General features: G+C 35.2%; 1 protein-coding gene across 2 annotated transcripts in view; it reads right to left on the bottom strand.

The window, feature by feature from the left end:
- Nucleotides 1–20,912, bottom strand: part of Hibch (3-hydroxyisobutyryl-CoA hydrolase) — an 87,989-nt gene that overhangs the window by 43,406 nt on the left and 23,671 nt on the right. For both annotated transcript variants that reach the window (XM_076866067.2, XM_076866068.2), the window contains exons 5-6: nucleotides 20,608–20,688; nucleotides 18,235–18,287 (exon numbers count right to left, since the gene is read on the bottom strand). In XM_076866067.2, the coding sequence (XP_076722182.2) occupies nucleotides 18,235–18,287; nucleotides 20,608–20,688 (134 nt within the window). The remainder of the gene's footprint in view (nucleotides 1–18,234; nucleotides 18,288–20,607; nucleotides 20,689–20,912) is intronic.

Here is a 20,912-nt window from a genome sequence, read left to right as displayed (position 1 = left end):
CTTCTCCAACACCCCGCTCCCCACACTCCACCCCCACTGTTTTTTATCGGTTTCTTGTTTTGTCCCTGGCCAATAAACACTGGTCTATTTTAGGATTCCATTCTGGACTTAGTTTTGTTGTCACTATTTCTGTCACATTTCTATGCATAATCTTTTGTACTGACAAATTTTAAATATGAGGCATCTCTTCTGTAACATGATGAGTTTCTTAAAACAAATCCTAATGTTCTATAAAACTGCACAGAGCCTACAGGAAAAAGAGTTGGGACAGTCTGTTCAGAACCTAAACAACTTAATAATTTTAGTGCTAATTAAAACTATAAATGGTCCTGGAAATGTGATTTAGACAAATCAGTCAGGTAGTTCCATGGCAACAAAGACTACCACAGCAGACATTTAAAATACACAGAAATAAAGTAGAAATAAGGGGAATACTTCAATCAGAATAGGACTATAGGTGCTGACACAATGCAGGTAGAAGTGCAGCTATGTGTTAGAGGGTTTGTCAAGACGTGGAGATTTACCTGATGGTGGAAGAAGCCCTAGGATCAGGCTTTTGTTTTCTTTTACTTTCTTAAAATACAGACCAAAGAATTCCTGTTCATAGTACAACTGAGCCAAACACATTTTCCTGCTTAGCTAAAAATTATATATTTATTCCCAACACCCTACCTCCGCATCCCCAGAAAACAAACCAAAAAAAAGCACCAGACTTCTGCGCTATTAAAATCATTTACCCAGTTAACCAATCACTTATGAGTTAATTTATAGTATGAAGCATCTACTCTAAAGCTCACTATACCTACATGAATCCCAAAGTTAACACTCCTTGCCCAGAAAGCAACCAGATTTCGAATTTATATAATCAACAAAACACTTTTGTTCAAAATAACTACTCCCACTGAATTTCCCACAGGCATCTCTCACTTAACAAACCCCAAATTAAATTCATTTCCCTTCACCATCACCAGCTCACTCCATGGCATTCCTCCTCCCAAATTTTAGTAGACAGTGCCCTCTTTATCTGTCACATACAATCTACCATCAAATTCCACCAAATTGCCTCCTGAATATCTGTCTTAAATATATCCCATTTTCTGCCCCTTTATTACCTCTACTCCAGCTCAAATCATGATAATGTCTCACCTGGATTTCTGCAATAGCTTCCTAAGTAACTTCTTTATCTCAATCCTACCCCCTTCCAGTTCATTCTTCCCACAAGGAAGTTATCTTTCTAAAATGGAAATCTGTTCTATTCAATGGCTCTGCTAAAAGCACTTGAACGTTTCTCCAAGTTGCTATCAGGATATACTACTTAACATGTCTAATACTAGAGGTCTGATCTGACTCCTTGCTTACCTCTGTAGACTCAGAACTGAATCCCCACCACCTTGACACTTCAAAATTTGAGCACACTAAACTTTCCCAAAATTAGCATTCTCCCATCTCATTTTCATATACAATATTATCTCTTACTTGTACATTGTCCTTCTACACTGTATCAAACCCTTGCACACTTGCACCAATTATACTCTGTCTTCTACTCTGAACTTCTTCTCAGGCTAATCCCTCCTTCAGTAGGTCCCAGCTTAAACATATCTTCCTCCACAATTCTTGCCCTACCTCATGCCCATCACTAAACCACTCACACTGGCACACATGCTGAGGCTGGCACTCTCATGTATTCCCAGACCATCGGGTATCTGTCTGTTTAGTCAGAACGCTCCATGGTAAAAGAAAACACATCTGCCTTGCTCACTATTTTATCTCCAGGTTAACCAGTACCAAATATATAGTACACACCTAAAAAGTTTTGCTGCTTGGGTAAACTAGTTGAGAACAATCTCAAATAATGGCTAAAGTCATAATGAGCCCTAGTTAGTTTCAAAACTAATATAATAAACCCTTAGAAGAATGAGCTTATTTTATAGGCAAAGGTGCTCTCCTCCCCCCTTCTTTTCTGTGAAATAGTTTGATGTTCCATAAGGAATAGAACTCTCTAGACCAATTCAACATGTTGGGTTGAGATTCAGGAAAAGTGAAAATGGCAAAGGAAATGCCAGCCACATGACCTAGTACATAGGGCACTTTCACAACCAAAAACATAATGAACCAAAAACCTGACCAATATGGACAAGTGAAAGAATTCCCTGTCAATTGACAACTTGCAAATATGTGAACATTGTCAAGAATATTTTTACTTCTAGAAAGTCAAAGTTCTATTTCCAAGAATTCAATACTTTAAAATGGGTAGTAAAGGCAGTGAAGCCAAGTTCTTGGTACGAAAATGAGAACATGCCCTAATTCTATACTTAGACTAAAATGGGTTGGGGAGATAGATCAAGGTAGAGAATAAAGAGTTCTATCTAATAAGACAAACAAGTGATAAGATAAAGTTAAACAGATCACCCTGAGGTGGCCTGCCAATCAGCATAAGATATGTTAGAGGATGAGAATAGAAAAGGAAAGGGAAGAAAAGATGAAACTAAGTGACCTTAAAAATTCACTTTGAGATGGGCTGGGGTTGCAGTTCAGTGGTAGTACATTTGCCTAACACATATGAGGTACTGGGTTCAATCCTCAGCATCACATTAAAATAAAATATAGGTATTGTATCCTATTGTGTCCATCTATAACTAAAAAAAATAATAATAAAAAATTAGAAAAATTCACTTTGAGAAACTCCGCAACTAAAGGCAATCCTTCTTCCCTAATAAGACAGAAGCAAATTTTAAATAGGGAGAATCCTAGTGGGGGATTTCTCTCTGTAAAGAAAAAGAGATATCCAGCCACCCTCGGAACTTGGAGAAAGTTCAACAGTGAACACAAATTGAATACCTAGAAACACACCCTAAACACTTTGAAATGCAAGGGAAATTTCTACTTTTCCCTCTCACATCTCCTCCTATATTACTAACATTTCTGTCTTAAACAAGGCTCTATTCAGATCTTAAAGAGCTTTTAAATGATTTTTTAAAAGACATGAGAGTGAGCAGAAGGAAAGTATACACATAAATTTTTCTAATCCACTAATCCTAGGAAAGTCTGCAGGCAGATAAGGACTCTGAAGAATAAACTAACAAAGGAACTAGAGAGGGAAAACAGGCTCTTCCCTGATCTCCAGTCTTCAGGTGAGAAACAAAGCAGAGTGACTTTGGTTGTAAAGTAAAAGAATGTTCACATAAAACATCTCAATAAATCCAACTGTGCAGTGAACATGCAACCCACTCCATACATTCCTCCAGCTCGTAGATGCAGTGTAGCACTCCACTGTATCCCAGGTGCCACCACTGAGGAGTGCAAGAGAAATAAAATATCCAAAACCTTTTCACTGAGTCTTCAAGTTCTTTCTTTGGGATCAGTAAGCAATGTTCTTGGGGTATTTATAGCCCTGAGTTTCAATATTAGTGCATAAAATTATTTTCTCTTTTCTTTTAGGTTTCATTAAGATCTCAGTTTCCACTAAATTGTGTTAAGAAAAACTCAGCATTTCACAATACTATAAAAACGTTTCTTAAAATGTCTCCTTTTCAAGTGTCACTAACAGCAGCAAAAACAGCATACCTTTTGAAACTGAAAAAAGTATCTATTGTATCTAACAGATCTTTGTAATATATTAACATAATTTAATTTTTGAGGACTGTTCATTCTTTTCATCACAAGGACATGTCTCAAGTGACATTAATCAGTAGCTAAATATAATCTGATTCAATAGCTCCCATCTAACTGAGCACTAGTCAACATTCTATTTGGATGGCCTGTGTCCTAATAAAATCATATGGGTTATGTATGTATCTTGTTTCCATTCCAATCCCCACTTCTCAATTAATCAGAACATATCCTTCTAAAATATGCTTAAAAGTCATTTTTCCATTACTGATCATGAAGTGGAAGGAAAATAAAAATTTCTCTGGACCCTTCTGAGTTCTTAGCTAAGGCTCCCAAAACAAAGGACAAATCAACTAGAGAACAACAAATATGTGCACACACAGGGAAACGTTCTCCAAGAAGTGGTCTTAAACTCTAGTTTATACAGGGTCTTCAAAGAAAGAAATATGTAGGGGAGGCAAATGATAGGAAGGTGACCAGAAAAAGCATGGAAAACAAGAATAAAGTTTGTTTTAAAGACTTGAGTTGATGCCTTCTTCACTGACAGGAATCTCTAGTGATTTAGTCTTCCTTCTCTTCCTGTTTCAACCAGTGAGACACCCTTACAAATGGATATTTCCACCTCTGTGTAAATGTCCTTAAAAATGGGTAATCTGTGCTGTTTTCTCAGGGCTTCACCATGTCTGCTATTTCTCAAAATAATACTTATTATAATAAAGCAGCTTATTTGGGACAGCATACTCTGGTCTCCTACAATCTCAAAACCCTTCTGCTAGCAGCATCTTAAAAATACCTTGAGAAACACAAAACAATACTATATTCCACCCACTTTAGTTGGCTTGAAGGAGCCAATGTTGTTTTTACTACAAAACGAATGTGGGGTGAGAAAGAGGAGGAGGAAAGGAAAGGAAGAAACAAACTTAGCCATTCTTCAAATCCACTTCATCTAGGAAGGAAAACAAAAATGCTACTTCATGTATGGAATAAAAATTTAAGGATTCCCCTTTTTTATTAGAGCATTATTGTTCTACATAGTAGTAGAGTTCATCTCCACAAATTTGCATATGCGTGGAATTCTATTTCAGTTGATATTCCCTTTTTCTTCCCTTCCTCCTTCCCCCGATTCTTCTTCCTCTACTGTACAGATCTTTTTACTCATCCATTTATTTATGTATTTTTTTACTTACACATAAAAGTGAAATTTCCTATGGTATATTTATATGTGCAAATAGCATGATGTTTAAAAATTCATTCTGTACTTAATTTCCTTTCCCATACTTGTTCTCTCCCTCTCTCCTCCTTCTACTCATCTTCCCCATATTTTTATAATATCCAATCCTCCTCTCCTTCTTTTTCTCTAGCTTCCATGAGAGAAAACATCCAACCTTTGATTTTCTGAGACTTCTTATTTCACTTAAAATGATGTTCTTCATTTCCATCCATTGGCCAACAAAGGCATAATTTTTTTCTTCTTTATGGCTGAAACTCCACTGTGTATATACATCACAATTTCCTAATGCATTCAACTATTTGTAGGCATCAGCACTGATTCCATAATTTGACTATTGTGAATTGTGCTTCTATAAACATTGAGGTGCTACAGTATGCTGATTTTAGTTCTTTTCAATAGCTACCAAGGATTGGGATAGCTGGGTCATATGATGGTTCCATTCCTGATTTTTTGAGCAATTTCCATGCTTCTTTCCAGAGTGGTTGTACTATTCTGCAGGCCCACCAGCAACACATGAGTGAACCTTACCCCCACATCCTCAAAAACATTTATAATTGTTTGTGTTCTTGATAATTACCATTCTAACAGGAGTGAGATAAAATCTTAATGTTAGTTTTGATTTGCAATTCCCTGATTGTTACAGATGTCAATTTTTTTTTTCATTTATTTGTGGGTCATTTCTAATTCTTGTTTTCAGAAATAAGTGTTTAGATCTTTTGTCCATCTATTGATTGAGTTATTTGGGTTCTGGGTGTTGAGTTTTTTGAGTTCTCTATATATTCTAGATACTAATCCCTGTCAGAAAAGCAGCTGGCAAAGATCTTCTCTCCTTCTGTAGGTTCTCTTTTCACTTGTTTCCTTTGCTGTGTAGAAATTTTTCAACTTGATAGCATTCCACTTGGTTTTACTTCTTCAGCTTTAAAAGTCTTGTTTAAGAAGTCAGTGCCAACACTGATATAATGGAGTGTTGACCCTATCTTGTCTTATAGCAGTTGCCAAGGTTTCTAATCTAATTCCTAGTCTTTGGTCCATTTTGATTTGACTTTTGTGCAGTGAGAGAGATAGATGTCTAGTTTCATTCTTACAATATGGCTACCCAGTTTTCCCAGCATCATTTATTTAAAAGACATTTTCTCCAAGTATTTTTGGCACCTTTGTCAAGTATCACATGGCCTTAAGAATGTAGGTTTGTCCCTATGTCTTCTATTCTGTTCTATTGGTTTTCATGCCTATTTTGATGATAATATCATGCTGTTTTGTTACTAGAGTTCTGCAGTATAATTTCAGGTCAGGTATTGAGATGTCTCCTACAATACTCCTCTTGCTCAGGATTGCTTTGGCTATTCTGGGTCTCTCATTGTTGTAAATAAATTTAAGGATTTTTTTTTCCCTAATTCTGTGAAGAATGTCATTGGTATTTTGATGAGGATTATATTAAATCTGTGTACTATTTTTGGTAGTATGGCCATTTGGACAATATTCTGCCTACTCAAGAACATGGGAGGTCTTTCTATCTTCTAAGTTCTTTGATATTTTTCAGTGTTTCATAAATTTTCATTGTAGAGATCTTTCACGTCCTTGGATCAATTCTCAAGATTTTTTGTTTGTTTGGTTTTTGAGGCTATTGTGGATGGAATGCTTTTCCTAATTTCTTCCTCAGCCGAATCTCTGTTGAGATATAGGAAAGCTATTGGTATATGGGTTTTGATCTTATATCATGCTACTTTGCTGAATTTACTTATCAACTCTAGTAGGCTTCTGGTGGAGTTTTGACGGGGGGTGGGGGTCTTCTACATATAGGATCATATCTTTAGCAAACAGAGATGACTTGATAACTTCCTATGTAGATCCCTTTAATTTCCCTCTCTTGCTTGACTAGTGGTTCTAGAACTATATTGAACAGAAATGGTGACAGTGGACATCCTTGTCTTGTTCCTGATTTTAGAGAAAAAGTATTCAGTTGCTGTCCATTTAATATGATGTTCGCTTTGGGTTTGTCATGGACAGCCTTTGTAATGTTGAAGTAATCCTCAGCTTCTCCTAGTACTTTTAGCATGAATGAGTGCAGGATTTTATCCAAGGCCTTTTCTGAATCTATTGAGATAATCATGTGATTCTTGTCCTTAATTCTAATTAAGTGGTAAATTACCTTTACTGATTTACATATGTTGAAACAACCTTTATCCCTGGGATGAAATTCACTTGATCATGATGTATTATCTTCTTGATGTGTCTTTAAATGCAGTTTGCTTATATTTTACTAAGGATTTTTGCATCTTTAGTAATCAGGGATATTGGTCAGTAGTTTTCTTTCCTTGATGTGTCTTATTTGGGTATGAGGGTTATACTAGAATCAGAGAATGTATTTGAGAGTGTTCCTTCCCTTTCAATTTCATGGAATAATTTGAGAAAGACTGATACTAGTTCTTCTTTAAATGTCTGGCAGAATTCAGTAAGAATCTATCTGGTTCTGGGCTTGCTTTGTTGAAGGCTTTTAATTGCTCTTTCAATTTCATTACTTGATATTGGTCTGTTTAGATTTTCTATATCCTCCTGGTTCAATTTGAAAAGGTCAAATGTGCCTACAAATTTGTCAATGTCTTCCAGAATTTGCATTGATTGAAGTATAAATTTTCAAAACAGTTTCTGATCCTCTGTATTTTAGAAGTATCTGTAGTGAGATCTCTTTCTTCATCTCTAATTTTATTGATTTGGATCTTGTCTTCTTTTTGTTAGTTTGGTTAGGGGTTCATCAATCTTATTTTTCTTTTTGAAGAACAAATTCTTCATTGCATTGATCCTGTATGTTGTATTTTTATTTTCAACCTCACTAATTTTGTCTCTAATCTTTATTATTTCCTGTCTTCTCCTCTGATTTGAAATCGTTTGTCCTTCCTTTTCTAAGACCTTGAAATATAAGCTTATTTGTGATCTTTTCTTTTAATGTAGACACTAAATACTATAAATTTTCCTTTTAGAACTGCTTTCATACAGTCCCAGAGATTTTGATGTTTTATCTGTTTCCATTTGCTACTAAGAATTTGATTTCTGGGGCTGGGATTGTAGATCAGTGGTAACACGCTTGCCTGGCAAGCATGAGGCGCTGGGTTTGATTCTCGGCACCACATACAAATAAGTAAATAAAGGTCCATCAACAACTTTAAAATATTTTTTTTAAAAAAATTTGATTTATTCTTTGATTCATTCTTCATTTAAAGGAATACTATTTAATCTACATGTACTTATGTGGTTTCTATTGTTTTTTGTGTGCTGTTGATTTCTAGTTTCATTCTATTATGCTCTGATAGCATGCATGGGATTATATCAATTTTGTATTCACCAAGACTTACAATGTGATCCAGAATATGGTCTAATTTAAAAGGTTCCATAAGCTGGTGAAAAGAATGTAAATTCAGCTGTTTGGGGTGAAATACTCTGTAGATATCTATTAAGTCCATTTGATTTAGAGTATTAGATTGGAAATCTTTACTGATCTTATGTTTTGATGACCTTATGATGATCTTATGCTTTGATTGGTGATAAGGGTGTATTACCACCATCCAGTATTATTATATTGGGGTCTACCTGAGATTTAATGGCAAGGAGTACTTTTTTAATTTTTTAGTCATAGACACAATATCTTTATTTTTATGTGGTGCAGAGGATCGAACCCAGTGCCTCACAAGTGGAAGGCAACTCTACACACACTCTACCAACTGAGGTGCAGCCTCAGCCCCAAGGAGTACTTTTTTTTTTTTTTTTTTGTTAATATAACTGGGTGTGTTGACATTTGGGGCATATATATTTACTATCATTATATCTTCTTGTTAGATTTTTTTTCTTTTGCCAGGATGTAGTGGCCTTGTCTCTTCTAATTTTGACTTGAAATCTGCTTTGTCAGTTATGAGAATAGCTCCTCTGGCTTGTTTTCAGATTCCATTCACATGGAAAAATTTTCCATCCTTTTGCCTTCAGCCTGTCTCTTTGCCTATGAGAGGAGTCTCTTGCAAACAGCATATAGTTGAATCTTGTTTGTTTTTATCCATTCTGCTAACCTATTTCTTTTAACTAGGGAGTTGAGACCATTTACATTCAGTGTTAGTATGAATATGTGTTTGTGGTTTCCTGCCATTTTAATTTTTTGCAGTTTATTTTTCAGTAGTCTTTGTTGTGTTGGCTTGGTGGTCATGAAGTCTTATAGTTTATCCTTGTCATGGATAGTTTTTATTTTCCCATTGAATTTGAAAGAGAGCTTTGCTGGGTATAGCGATCTTATTTGGCAATTTTTTTTCTTTTTTTAAGAGTTTGGAATATCTCATTCCAGGGTCTGAATTGAGAAGTTAGAAGTGTTATTAGTTTGCCTCTAAATGTGATCTGATGATTTTCTATTACATCATTTAATATTCTTTATTTTCTCTTAGGCATTTTGACTAAGATGTGTTTTCAGGAGCTTCTTGTCTGGTTTGGTCTATTTGCTGTACTGTATACCTCCTGTGTGAATGTCTATTTCATTTCTAATATGGGAAGATCTATCTCATTTCTGTGACTACCTTATTGAAAATGTTCTTTATGCCTACATTTTGTATCACCATGTGTTCTTTAATCCCAATGATTCTCAGGTTTGGTCTTATATATTTTGATCATGTTTTGTCATTTTCCCCCTTTATTGCATATTCAAGTTAATGTACCTATCTTCAAGGCCTGAAGCTCTATCTTCAAGGGCTTAAGTTCAATTTTTTATGCAATCTAATCTGCTGATGGCTTCAACTGAATTTTTAATTTGTGCCCTTCATTTCCAAAAATTCTGACTGGTGTCTTTTCAATATATCTATTTCTTTATTGAAATGATTTTTCATCTCCTGTACTTGTTCTTAATTCATGACTTAGTGTTTTTTTTTTAATTCAACTGAAAATTTTAATAATCAGTTTTTTAGAATCTTTCTCTGGAATTCTATCCCCTTCCACATCTTTGGAATCCTTAGAGGATTGCGAATTGGGGGGAAAGATTTCTTTGCCTGTTTCCTCATGTTTTCAGAGGTCTTAGACTTGTACATCTATTTAAATGGATTTCCCCTTTCTTTATTCTATGTGTGTCCTCTTGAGTACAGTTATCTTTTTTGTTCTAGGACTTCTCTGATTTTAATATATAAGTAGATGTTAAAGGGTGGGATATGAAGTCCACCTCTGATTTTCCTCCCTGGGGCCTGGTTTTTGCTATCCCATTTCTATGAGTTGAAGCTCAAGTGGGGCTAGATCATGTGTGGAATAAGATTCATTGTTGCTTGGCTGAGTTGTATTTTTCAGCAGCAATATCTCTACCCTGTGCTCTTGATATGGTCTCAATCACTCTATAGCCCCTTTTAAAGGGAGGAGAAATCAAAGATGGCACAAATGTCAGCAACAGAATACAGTCTTAGGATGAAGGTCAGGTTGTCTACTTTGACATCTATAATACTACCTGCCACCTATATAGGAATAGATAGATAGATAGATAGAGTTATAGGTATAGGTATAGGTATAGATAAGGAATCAGCATTTAACATCAGTACCAACAATAAAAATCTGTGAACTAGATCAGACATTTGACAGCAGGTGTCTATGATATTATTCACCATGTTAATAATCACAATGTGAACAGGGCAGGAATTAAATAAACTATATAAAATTAGTGAGATTATTGTTTCTTAAGTAAGAGAAATATTGGGTAGGAAGGCAAGTTTGAAATATATTTTTTAAAAAGTGATCAGAGGAGAGGCAGGAAGCAGATGTCAATTGAACAGAAGAAATAAAAAACTGAAAGCAATGAAAAACAAGAGAGGATGAGGGAAAAGGAAATTTTGGCTATTAATGGAGGAACAGAGTGAAGAAAGGGAGATAGAAGGACCAGAACCAATGCTGCATCCTGCACAGCCAAACTTGCAGTACCAGTGAGGAGTGATAGGGGATTAGAAGAGACTCACACATGCAGCTTATGAAGATAAATAGCTGGGATCAGATGGAGGGCTGCTCTCTGATGGCACATCAGGTGTTCTCTGATGGAGGAGCAGATCTAAAGAGTTATAATGGCAACCTTTATTTATATATGTCTCATTATCAGGTTAAAGACTATGCAAGCATTATTCTTTGTACTCAGAAAAAACTAGAAACATCTATGCAGCTTTTCCACAGTTGCAATGTGCAATGTTAGGAGTTTGTGTAGTGCTCAAGGAGGCCCATTCTTTAAAGTTATTGTTAGGCAGGCAGGCTCAGGAGTAGTAGAGCAGGTGAAACATTGTGATTGTCTTTCATGAGAATTCCTCTATACCTGGGATTTAAGTGTCTGAGATCAAGGTCAAAGCTGGTAAGACTCTTGCACAGAGCCTCCTCAGGTGGAGCATTACCATAGCAGCTAAGCATCCTGTGCCCTTGCACAGAAACATTCTCAGGGTATGCCACAGCCATGAAGTCAACAGAGACCCCCAATCTCGGCCACTTCTCTCCTATTCTCTGTCAACACTCTCCACAAACCAAGATACAAACAAACTCACAAATATAAGATCAAAACAATTCAAATCCTCATATAATTATATCCCACCAAATTCAAATCAAGGCTAAATAATAGGTGCAGAAGAAAGCTATTAAGGTGAACATGAAATTACATATTTTTTCAATTCTATTGGCACAACAAGGACATACACACAAAAAAATTATATATAATGGAAAAAAGTGAAAATACACAATATGAAATGATGTTTGAAAAAAGTTTAAAGGTTTTTTAATTTTATATAATTATATAAATGGGAACAGGAAAAATAAGAAGAAAAAAAGAGAAAGAAAATTTAATGAAAAATAAAGGGTCTGTTTCCACTACAGTGGTCAAAACTATTGGCAGAAATGAATTTTCATTTTTTATATTTATTTTTAGCTCTGTACCCCTTAGGTCAAGGGTTGTTAAGTCCAATGTCTTTGTGTTTCTCACCTAGCTGCCAGCCAAGAGTACTAGTTCTTAGTTTCTAATCTCCCAGTGACAGCGTGGGTAAGACCTGGAGTTCTGATGAATTGTGGCATCCTGTAGCAGGGATGATACAGAACTCTAAATAGGAAGTTTCAGTAGTTGCAGTTTTGTCTTGGGTGAATTGTGGAACTCTGTTGGTTGGTATTTGGGATTTGATCCATGCCTCCTATTGCAGGGGAAAGGCCAATCTCTGCTAGGTGGCTGAATTTCTGGGGGCCCTCATAAAATCCATTTTTAGGGAATAGGAACTAACCCTCCACAGGTTTTACCTACAGTGCTATGAATGGAATTACCAGGTATCGACCCTGGAGTGCAGACACTCCTGGGTGGTAGCTATAGGTATCTTCCCAAAAGCTCTTGTGGGATACCAGCAACAGAGAGATTTCTCTCCTTGGTAGTTGGAGCCTATATGAGCCAGATATAATTTTCTTTGATGCTATTTCAGTCGCTTTGGTTCAGCACACTCTGCAGGTCATAAAATATGACTGGTGATTACTTCCTTTACATGTTCCCACTTTGTCTCTGCAGGCTGCCACACAGTGTTTATGGATAGTCCCAAGCTGTGCCTTCTGTTGTTTTCTGGGCCAGAGACCTCAGTTCTCCCTGAACTCTCCATCCTGGGGATTTGAGCAAATTTTGGTTGGTTTCATTGAACTCTTTTCCCCACTGAGTCTGTGTTCATGAAGATCAGCCTCGTCTCTAATTCACAGGTTTTCTGTCTGTGCTCCCTGCTTCCCTTCACTGGCAGCCACCAGCCAAGTGGCATGTCTCTAACATACTATTCCTTATCTGTTTAAAGTTTGTTTCTATGTCTCTAGTTTCTTTCATAGTCCAATGTTAAGTTTCAGTGAGTCCCCTTTGTTACCCATTTGCTGAGAAACAGTCTTTCCACTTTGTAAGTCTGATGCTGAGGAACTGCTGGGAAGTACATTCTTCCTCTAATCTACCAGGTTCTTTCTCTCTCCCCTTTCTTCTATATCTATTTAAACTTTAATTTTTAAACAACCTTCCCTTCTGTTATATATTAGCATAAGAAAATGTAATCTAGAGATTTAATGGGAAAAACACATTAGAATTTTTTATCCTTCAGAAATAGAATTAACTATTATTTCCAATATCTCTTCATTTAAAAAAAAATCATTTCTCTGTATTGTTGTTTCAGTATTAGGGATTGAATCCAGGGTCTCACACACATTAGGCAGGTATTCTATCACTAAGATATATCCCAAAACTGCTCAAATCTTTCTTCAGAAATATTGGAAAAACAAAAGTTTTCATATCATTTGGATTAACTATGTGAAGAACCACTCAGTAACATTTTTATCTTACTAAATACCAAAACAGAGTAAATGTTTGAATTTTCAAAATCTGAAACAAAATAGAATTTAGCTATCTCCCCTGCAAAGTCCTGTGCCATTCTTCATAGTGCATGGCAGTAAAACTGTAATTTTCCATGTTGGGTAAAAAAATAATACTTTCTACAGCAAGAGAGGAAGGAGGTAAAATCAAGCTTTCTGACACAGTCTTTTGGATTGTTCAAATTCCTAAGAAAATTCTTTTAGTATTTAAAAAAAAAATGTATTGACCAGAATCAAAACAAAAACAGAGACAACTACTATTCCTAAAACTTTTTCTTAAGCCTTATTTGCTCCAATTTATTCACAGTTATATATTAGGTTTGTTCATTTAAATAAATAGAAGGTCACTGACCTAATACTGTTTCTGTACTTTTAGGTCCTTTGTAAGATACCTCAACCCTATTACTTAAAACCAACCCAATTTAGAAGTGTTAGTAAAACAAACAAACAAACAAAAACAAAACAAAACAAAAACTGATGAATTTCAGTCAATCACAGGCAGCCAACTAATAATACTATACCCAAATAATGCAAATTTTGCTTTGTTTCTGTGTTCAGCTTATAAAAGCTCCCTGCTGCCAGGCAGAGGTCTCACAACCCTTCCAATGCTGAGTGCAGTCCAATTCATGTTCTTTGCTCAAATAAACTATTAATTTTGTCTGAAGTTTTTCTTTTAACCAATTAAAAATGTGTTTGCATGTAACAATTATGTACCACAAATTCTAATGAAAAATTCGAAAATAAAAACTTTTAGGGGGAGAGCAAGATACTGGGGGTTGAACTCAGGGGCACTCAATCACTGAGTCATAGTCCCAGCCCTATTTTGTACTTCTTTAGAGACAGGGTCTCACTGAGTTGCTTAGAGCCTCACTTTTGCTTAGGCTGCCTTTGACCTCGCAACCCTCCTGCCTCAGCCTCCCAATCTCCTGGGATTACAGGCATGCATACTGTGTCCAGCTGAAAATAAAAACTTTTGAGTAACAAACTGTTCTCAACATCTTACAGAAATGTTGTCTAAAGTGACCTTGCCTCCAGCATCATCAACAGCATCTAAGAACCTGTTCAAAAATACAAATTCACAGGCCACACTTTAGACTTACTAAACTGGAAATGGGGTGGAGGGGGGTTGTATTTTAACAAGTCCTCCGAGTGATTCTGATACCAGCCAGAATAAGAGAATCATTGCCTTTTGAAAATTTAGAAAGAGTTACACAAGTGACTGACTCTGAACCACACACTAATTATGATCAGGAATCCTTAACCTGACACTCATTTAGTATCACTAGGGGGCTTTAAAAATAAATAGGTCCAACTCCAATATCCAATTTATCCAATTTAATGGTTATGGGAGTTGAGGAAAGCTTGGGCTCTGAGAATATTTTAAAGACTCCCAAATGGTACTAAAGTGCAGTCAAAGTCGAGAGTCATTGATCTAGAGAAATATATTTAAAAGCTAGAGTTCATGAAAAGTTTTAGGTTAACTAGTTTGTAAATGAAACATAAAAATTTAGCTTTCAAAACCAAGCTACATAAAAAATTTCCATTACAAAAAAAGCCAGTTCACTCTAATCTGTTCATTTTACTCTTTCAAAAGGCTATACAAGACATTATCAGAATAGGATTTTTAATAATGTATTTTTTATATACGTGCACACATTGGCATGTTCTTATGGGAACATTGCCTTTACAAATCACCTGATATTCCTAGGGAAACAAACCATATCATAAAATAACAATGAGGTACAAACACCAAATTTTGAGTTCAGATGAATATTGGTCTGGGATTGTGGCTCAGCAGTAGAGAACTCACCTAGCACAGGCGGGACCCAGGTTCAATTCTCAGCACCACATAAAAATAAAGGCATTGTGTTGTGTTCATCTACAAAAAAGATTCTCTCTCTCTCTAAAAAAAAAAAAAAAAAAAAAAAAAAAAAAAACACCAAATTTTGAGTTCAGATGAATATACTGACTCAAATGAAGGAAGAAATCACGTCTAATTGTAATAGTTTTTATGACTGTCAAAAAGAAGAAAAATTAGAACTTAAGTTTTTAAGAATGTGATAGGCAGACCTAATGGGAGAAAAGACACATAAGTTTTTTGTTTGTTTGTTTGTTTTAGGGGAGCAGATAAAATGTAATGTAAAACAAAATTTCTCTCCTAAGGGTTCTTCATCTCAACCATGGGTTGTTGTAATGACATGACTATTTTCTCAATTCTCCCAAGGACGGAACAGAGTACCATTCTAAAAAGCACAGGACAAAAATGGGATAGAAGTTAATTCATTACACACAGTGGCTGCTTTAAGGCGATGAATCACCTGGAGGGCCTGTTTAAACAGACTGCGGCATCTAAGATCTTGGTTTGACCCTGGTGTGGGATAGAAAATTATGCATTTCTAATAAGTTCCCAAACACTGCTACTGCTGCTACTGCAGAGATAACACCTGGAAAGCCATTGCCTTCAGATACTAAGACTTAATTGGTGTAATTCTAGTTTAAAAAGGCTGCTACAAAAGGAACAACCAGTGTGTTCAGATAAGGTGTAGTGCAAAGATTCTTCCCAGGCTTCTGTAAAGAAGAGGACATTCTGCCTGTTGATATCACTACAGGACACTTCACCAATCTTTTCATATTAAAATTAGTCCATTTTTTTGGCTCTGGGGATTGAAGCCAGGGCCTCTAGCATGTTAAACACACACTCTAAAACGGAGCTATCTTCCATCTCCAATCCTCATCATTTTTATCCTTTTTTTTTTAACCTTTTTTGTTTTGAGAGAATTTCTCAAGTTTGTTCTCCACAGATACAGCTTCACTATTTGTAATATTCAATTCTTTCTCACCTATTGCTTTCAAAATGAAATGTCAGTTCTGCTATTGTATTTTAGTTCTTCATCATCCTTCCTTATATTACTTGTTCCCCTTTTCAACTGGAAGCTATCTGAGTTTGCTATCTCCTTATGGGGGTTATCTCCTGTTTCATTGGGGCCACATTTTCTTTTATGCTATTGGGTATGCGTATTGCTTGTCTTTTCACTTTTTCTTGGTTCTCTATATTCACAGAGTGGCTCTCCCTCAATATGTCAGATTATTTGACTTTTCCCTTAGTTGACAAGTTTTTTTTTATTTTTATTTTTTAAGAGATTTTATTTTTCCCAGGTTAACACTTCCATGACAAAGAAAGTAAACTAAACCATGTCCTATATCACCCAACAAAAAGAGACCATTAGGCTGTCCCTGATTCTGCTTTCTAACCACACAGCTGCTAGTGGAACCAGCACCCCCAAAATGATGTACAGGATCTAAGCAATTCCTGATACCCAAGAGGCTTAATTTACGGTAGTTCCACAAGAATAAGGAAGGAGAGGGAAATCTGTATTCCAAATTGGGATTGAACCAGACAAGCATTCTACCATTGGCTACATCCCCATACCTTTTTCAATTTTTAAAAAAAATTCTGAGAGAGGGTCTCACCAAGTTGCACAGGCTGGCCTCAAACTTGCAATTCTTCTGCCTCAGTCTCCAAAGTCATTGGGATCACAGGCATGGCACTACAATCTACAGCCAGCAGGTAGAATTTTTGAAATTCTACTCTTTAGCCTTAGATAGGCTAAGTTCTATCTGTTATTAGGGTTCAGATCACATGTCCCAAAGGGCCATATTTTCAAGGTCTTTCTACAACAGCTAGCAATAAAGGAATTCTCTGAGCAACCTTTCCTAAAAGTATATCATTAGACTGTCAAGTGAAGAGCATCCTGCATTATGGCTAGAGGAAGGAATGCTATCAGGGAGGCCAAGAACCTGAGCAACAGGCCTTGTTAAGTCCCCCAGTCTAGCACCACTGTTTCGTACTCCTTTTCTGCAATTATATTCTCTCCAAACCATCCAGTCTGCATCAAACCCTTATAAAATACAGTCTTCCCTGGTCTTTGGGTTTTTAATATTCCTGCATCTTGTAAAACTTTGATTAAATAAATGTTAAGCTTCTCTCTTGTTAATCTTTTGTTCTAGCTGTGTCAGCCATGACCCTTGCAATTGGATAAACAAAAGATATTACTTTTTCTCCCCATACTATCTTTCTAAGCTGAGTTAAATTCTCCATCTTTTCCATGAAGCAAGCCCCTTTTCCCCCATAAAGATCCATTCTGAACCCTCACTTCTTTAAAGGCTTGTCTTTATTATAGTCATGACCATATAATTTACTATTTGTTCTGTAATTATTTCACATTCATCCGAACTCCATATCAAGTCATTCAAAGTCAGTTACATTTCAGAATTCTTTATAATAGCAGAGGCAAAATACATGTGTCAACTGATAAAAATGCAGTTTTAGAGAATTTCCTAAAGATTACAAGCACTTCCACCAAGGTGAAATTATATACAATAGATAAAATTTAGTCAACCACATTTCCATCACTAATAGTCTAAGGGAAAAACTTTACATTCCTGTTTCTCTTCTGAAGCTGTTGAAAGCAAGAAATTGATTTGTAAGTAGAATAAAAGGCTCTACATATGAACAAAAAGAATTCAGTTTTTGTTGCTTGGTGATGCATACATGTAATCTCAGCAACTCAGGAGGCAGGAGGATTTAAAGTTCAAGGCCAGCCTCAGCAACTTAGTGAGATCTTAAGCAACTTAGCAAGACCTTGTGGCTAGTGGTTATGTGCTCCAGGTTCAATATCTGATACAAAAAGAGAGGGCGGGGAGAGAAGAGGAGAGGGGGGAGAGAGGGGGAGAGGGGGGGAGAGAGGGGAGAGAGGGGAGAGAGGGGGAGAGAGAGAAAAGAAATTTTGCTAATTGAAAAAAAAATTAAAATAATATATAACATAATTAAGAACAAAAAATATTCTTATGGGTTGAGATAAGTCTAAAACTGCTATAAGCAAATACTCTAAACCAATTCTGTCAGGATTCAAAATCTAATCCACATATGATTTTGTTTCAGAGAGTTCTATTATTTTCATCACCTCATTTCCATTTAATAATTAGTAACTTATTTTTAATACAACTCACTCATCAATGGAGAGAGCAAAAAGACTACTTACCCCACCCATTGTAATTCCATCAATAAGTGCAACGTATGGTTTCTGGAGAGAAGCTAAAAGAAACAGACCTATAATTTTAGTTGCAATATTTTCAATATATTCAGTTTTTCAAAAATCATGTTATATAGACTCTATTATTCCTAGGAGGTTTTTGTAAGAAATATCAAAGAGGACTATTGTAAAGCTTATAAAATATTTTTTAAATGTCAATCCATACACAATTCTGATTAGCTATTCATTAACAACTCAAACTTCAATTTGAAACAAATTATCATGTAACTCAGCTATTAAGAAATATAGTATTTATTTTATAAGTCACTGATATTTATATGCACAGTTGTATTTTAAAGAACATATTTGTTTTTCATATAACTAAAGTATCTGGATACATACAACAAAGTACAGCATACAAGAAAAAGCATGGCCTGAGAATTAGAAGACCCAGATTCTAGCTTCAGCTTTATCATTAATTGGCAATTCAACTAGGTATTAAATGATAAATACATAGATATAAATTATATATAATATATATGCATGACAGATAAGAGTGTGTGTGTGTGTATATGTATGTATGTATGTATGTATGTGTATGTGTGTATCCTCATCTAAAAGATGATGAGACTTAACATATGGCCTCAGATGTCCTTTCCCAGTTGAAAATTTGGGTAATCATATGAACTTTTATTGTCATCCATCCATTCCCTCTTTTGTTTTTCCTGTGAGAGGGAAAGTTGGCCAGAATATAACAAAAATATAAATCATTGAGTTTCAACTATAGCTTTTTGATAAGATTACCTCCTTATCAAATGGCAGTATAAAACTTCAATGTTTTGATCCACTTAGCAATTCTGGAAGATGAAAAATCCAAGGGTAGTCATGACAAAAGATGTATAGAAAAAAACATTTTTGGAAGAATTTAGAAAAAAAGATGCATTAATTCTATGAGCCATCAATTCCACATAATTATTTCTAAAGAAATTTTAACACATGGACATCATAAGGTCATAATCACCTACATTAGTTAAAAACTAGAAATAACTTAAGATATCCATAAATGTAGAATAAATAATATGGACATATAGTCATAATTATTATATAGTTACACTCATGTTATTAAAAACAACTTATTGGAACAGCATATAGATTCTCCTTGACTTATAATGAATTTTCATCCAATAAAACCACTATTAAATTGTAACTATTGCAAGTAAAATAACATTTTAACATATATAATTTAGCAAACATCACAGTAGATGTTCACTTTGTGAACTCATAGCTGACTAGGAGCCTTACTGCTCTGCCCAATATCGTGAGAGAGTACTGAACTACATATCACAAGCCCAAGAAAGGTCAAAATTCTAAATTTGAATAGTTTCTACAGAACGCGGACTAGAACACGTACTGCTTTCACACCATTGTAAATGTGAATGATTAAAGTAAACCACTCTAAATCAGGGAACATCTATACATAGTAAGAATTTTTATGTATATTTCAAAACACTAACAAGTTTATAAGCATTTAGTAAAGTTAAGTTATGGTTACATCACTACACACAACCAATGGTTGCTTCTGCTTAGATAAAGGAATGACATGAAGGAAAACCAAAAAATGGGCTGAATATGACTTTAAAAATTAAAATACTTTATTTCTTTTAAATAAAATTTTCAATAACAAGCAAAAATAGTATATTGATATCTGTTATTACTGGACTGGTGGGTACATAAGTATTTACTGTTATTCCCTATAACTTAACTTTTGAAAACACATTTTGATAAAAGTAAATACTGCTTTGCTTCCAGTGAAACTAGAACTTTGACTATAAAAAATTTTCATTTCAGAGTTCCTTGAGAATTAGGAAATGATACATTTTATATAGAAAGCTGAGACCCAAGTTTTTTGTTCAATAAGAAAGCTAACTGTATGATTAGAAATCCATGTTTTCAAATTGATTTCATGAGACAGTAGTGAAGTATAGCCTACAAATATTAAGGTATAATTGTTCTGTAATAAGCAGTCCAAATACTTAAATCAACTTTATTTAGGTCCAACACATAGTATTTAAAAGTTTCAATAAATTAGGCAAGGTGGCACATGCCTATAATCCCAGCAACTTGGGTGGCTGAGGCAGTAGGATCATTAAGTTCAAGGTCAGTCTTAGCTCTTAGTGAATCCCAAAACAACTTAATGAGATCTTGCCTCAAAATAAAAATAAAAAGGGCTGAGGATGTGACTCAGTGATAAAGCACCCCTAGGTTCAATCCCCAGTACCAAAAAAAAAAAAAAAAAGTGCCTACTGATGACATCTTAGCAAATCATACTGCCCACCCCATTTCTTGATTCCATTTTCAAAGCTTTCTAGAGCACACACATACCAATGGCATTGTTCAGTATATATTCTTCTTTGAAGAAAACTTCAGCAAGTTTCTGTTTTGCCTTTATAGCATCTGAGATTACTAAGAAAGGAAAAAATTAGAAATTGAAAGAAAAGGAAGAACAATTAGAAATCAAAAAATGTATTTTCTAGTTGACATATTAAAAATACTGTAATAATTAAGTACTGGGTGGGGGACTCTAAAATGTCTTGGTAAAATTAAAGCTGATCATACCACAGAAATATTATATTTAGAGATCTACAGTCCGGTATCAAAGTTTCAAGATAAAATTCTTATTTGACTTA

Source organism: Callospermophilus lateralis, chromosome 9, assembly GCF_048772815.1.
Source record: "Callospermophilus lateralis isolate mCalLat2 chromosome 9, mCalLat2.hap1, whole genome shotgun sequence".
Taxonomy (NCBI): domain Eukaryota; kingdom Metazoa; phylum Chordata; class Mammalia; order Rodentia; family Sciuridae; genus Callospermophilus; species Callospermophilus lateralis.
Note: the sequence above shows the minus strand (reverse complement) of the source record. Positions and strands in the feature narration are given on the sequence as shown.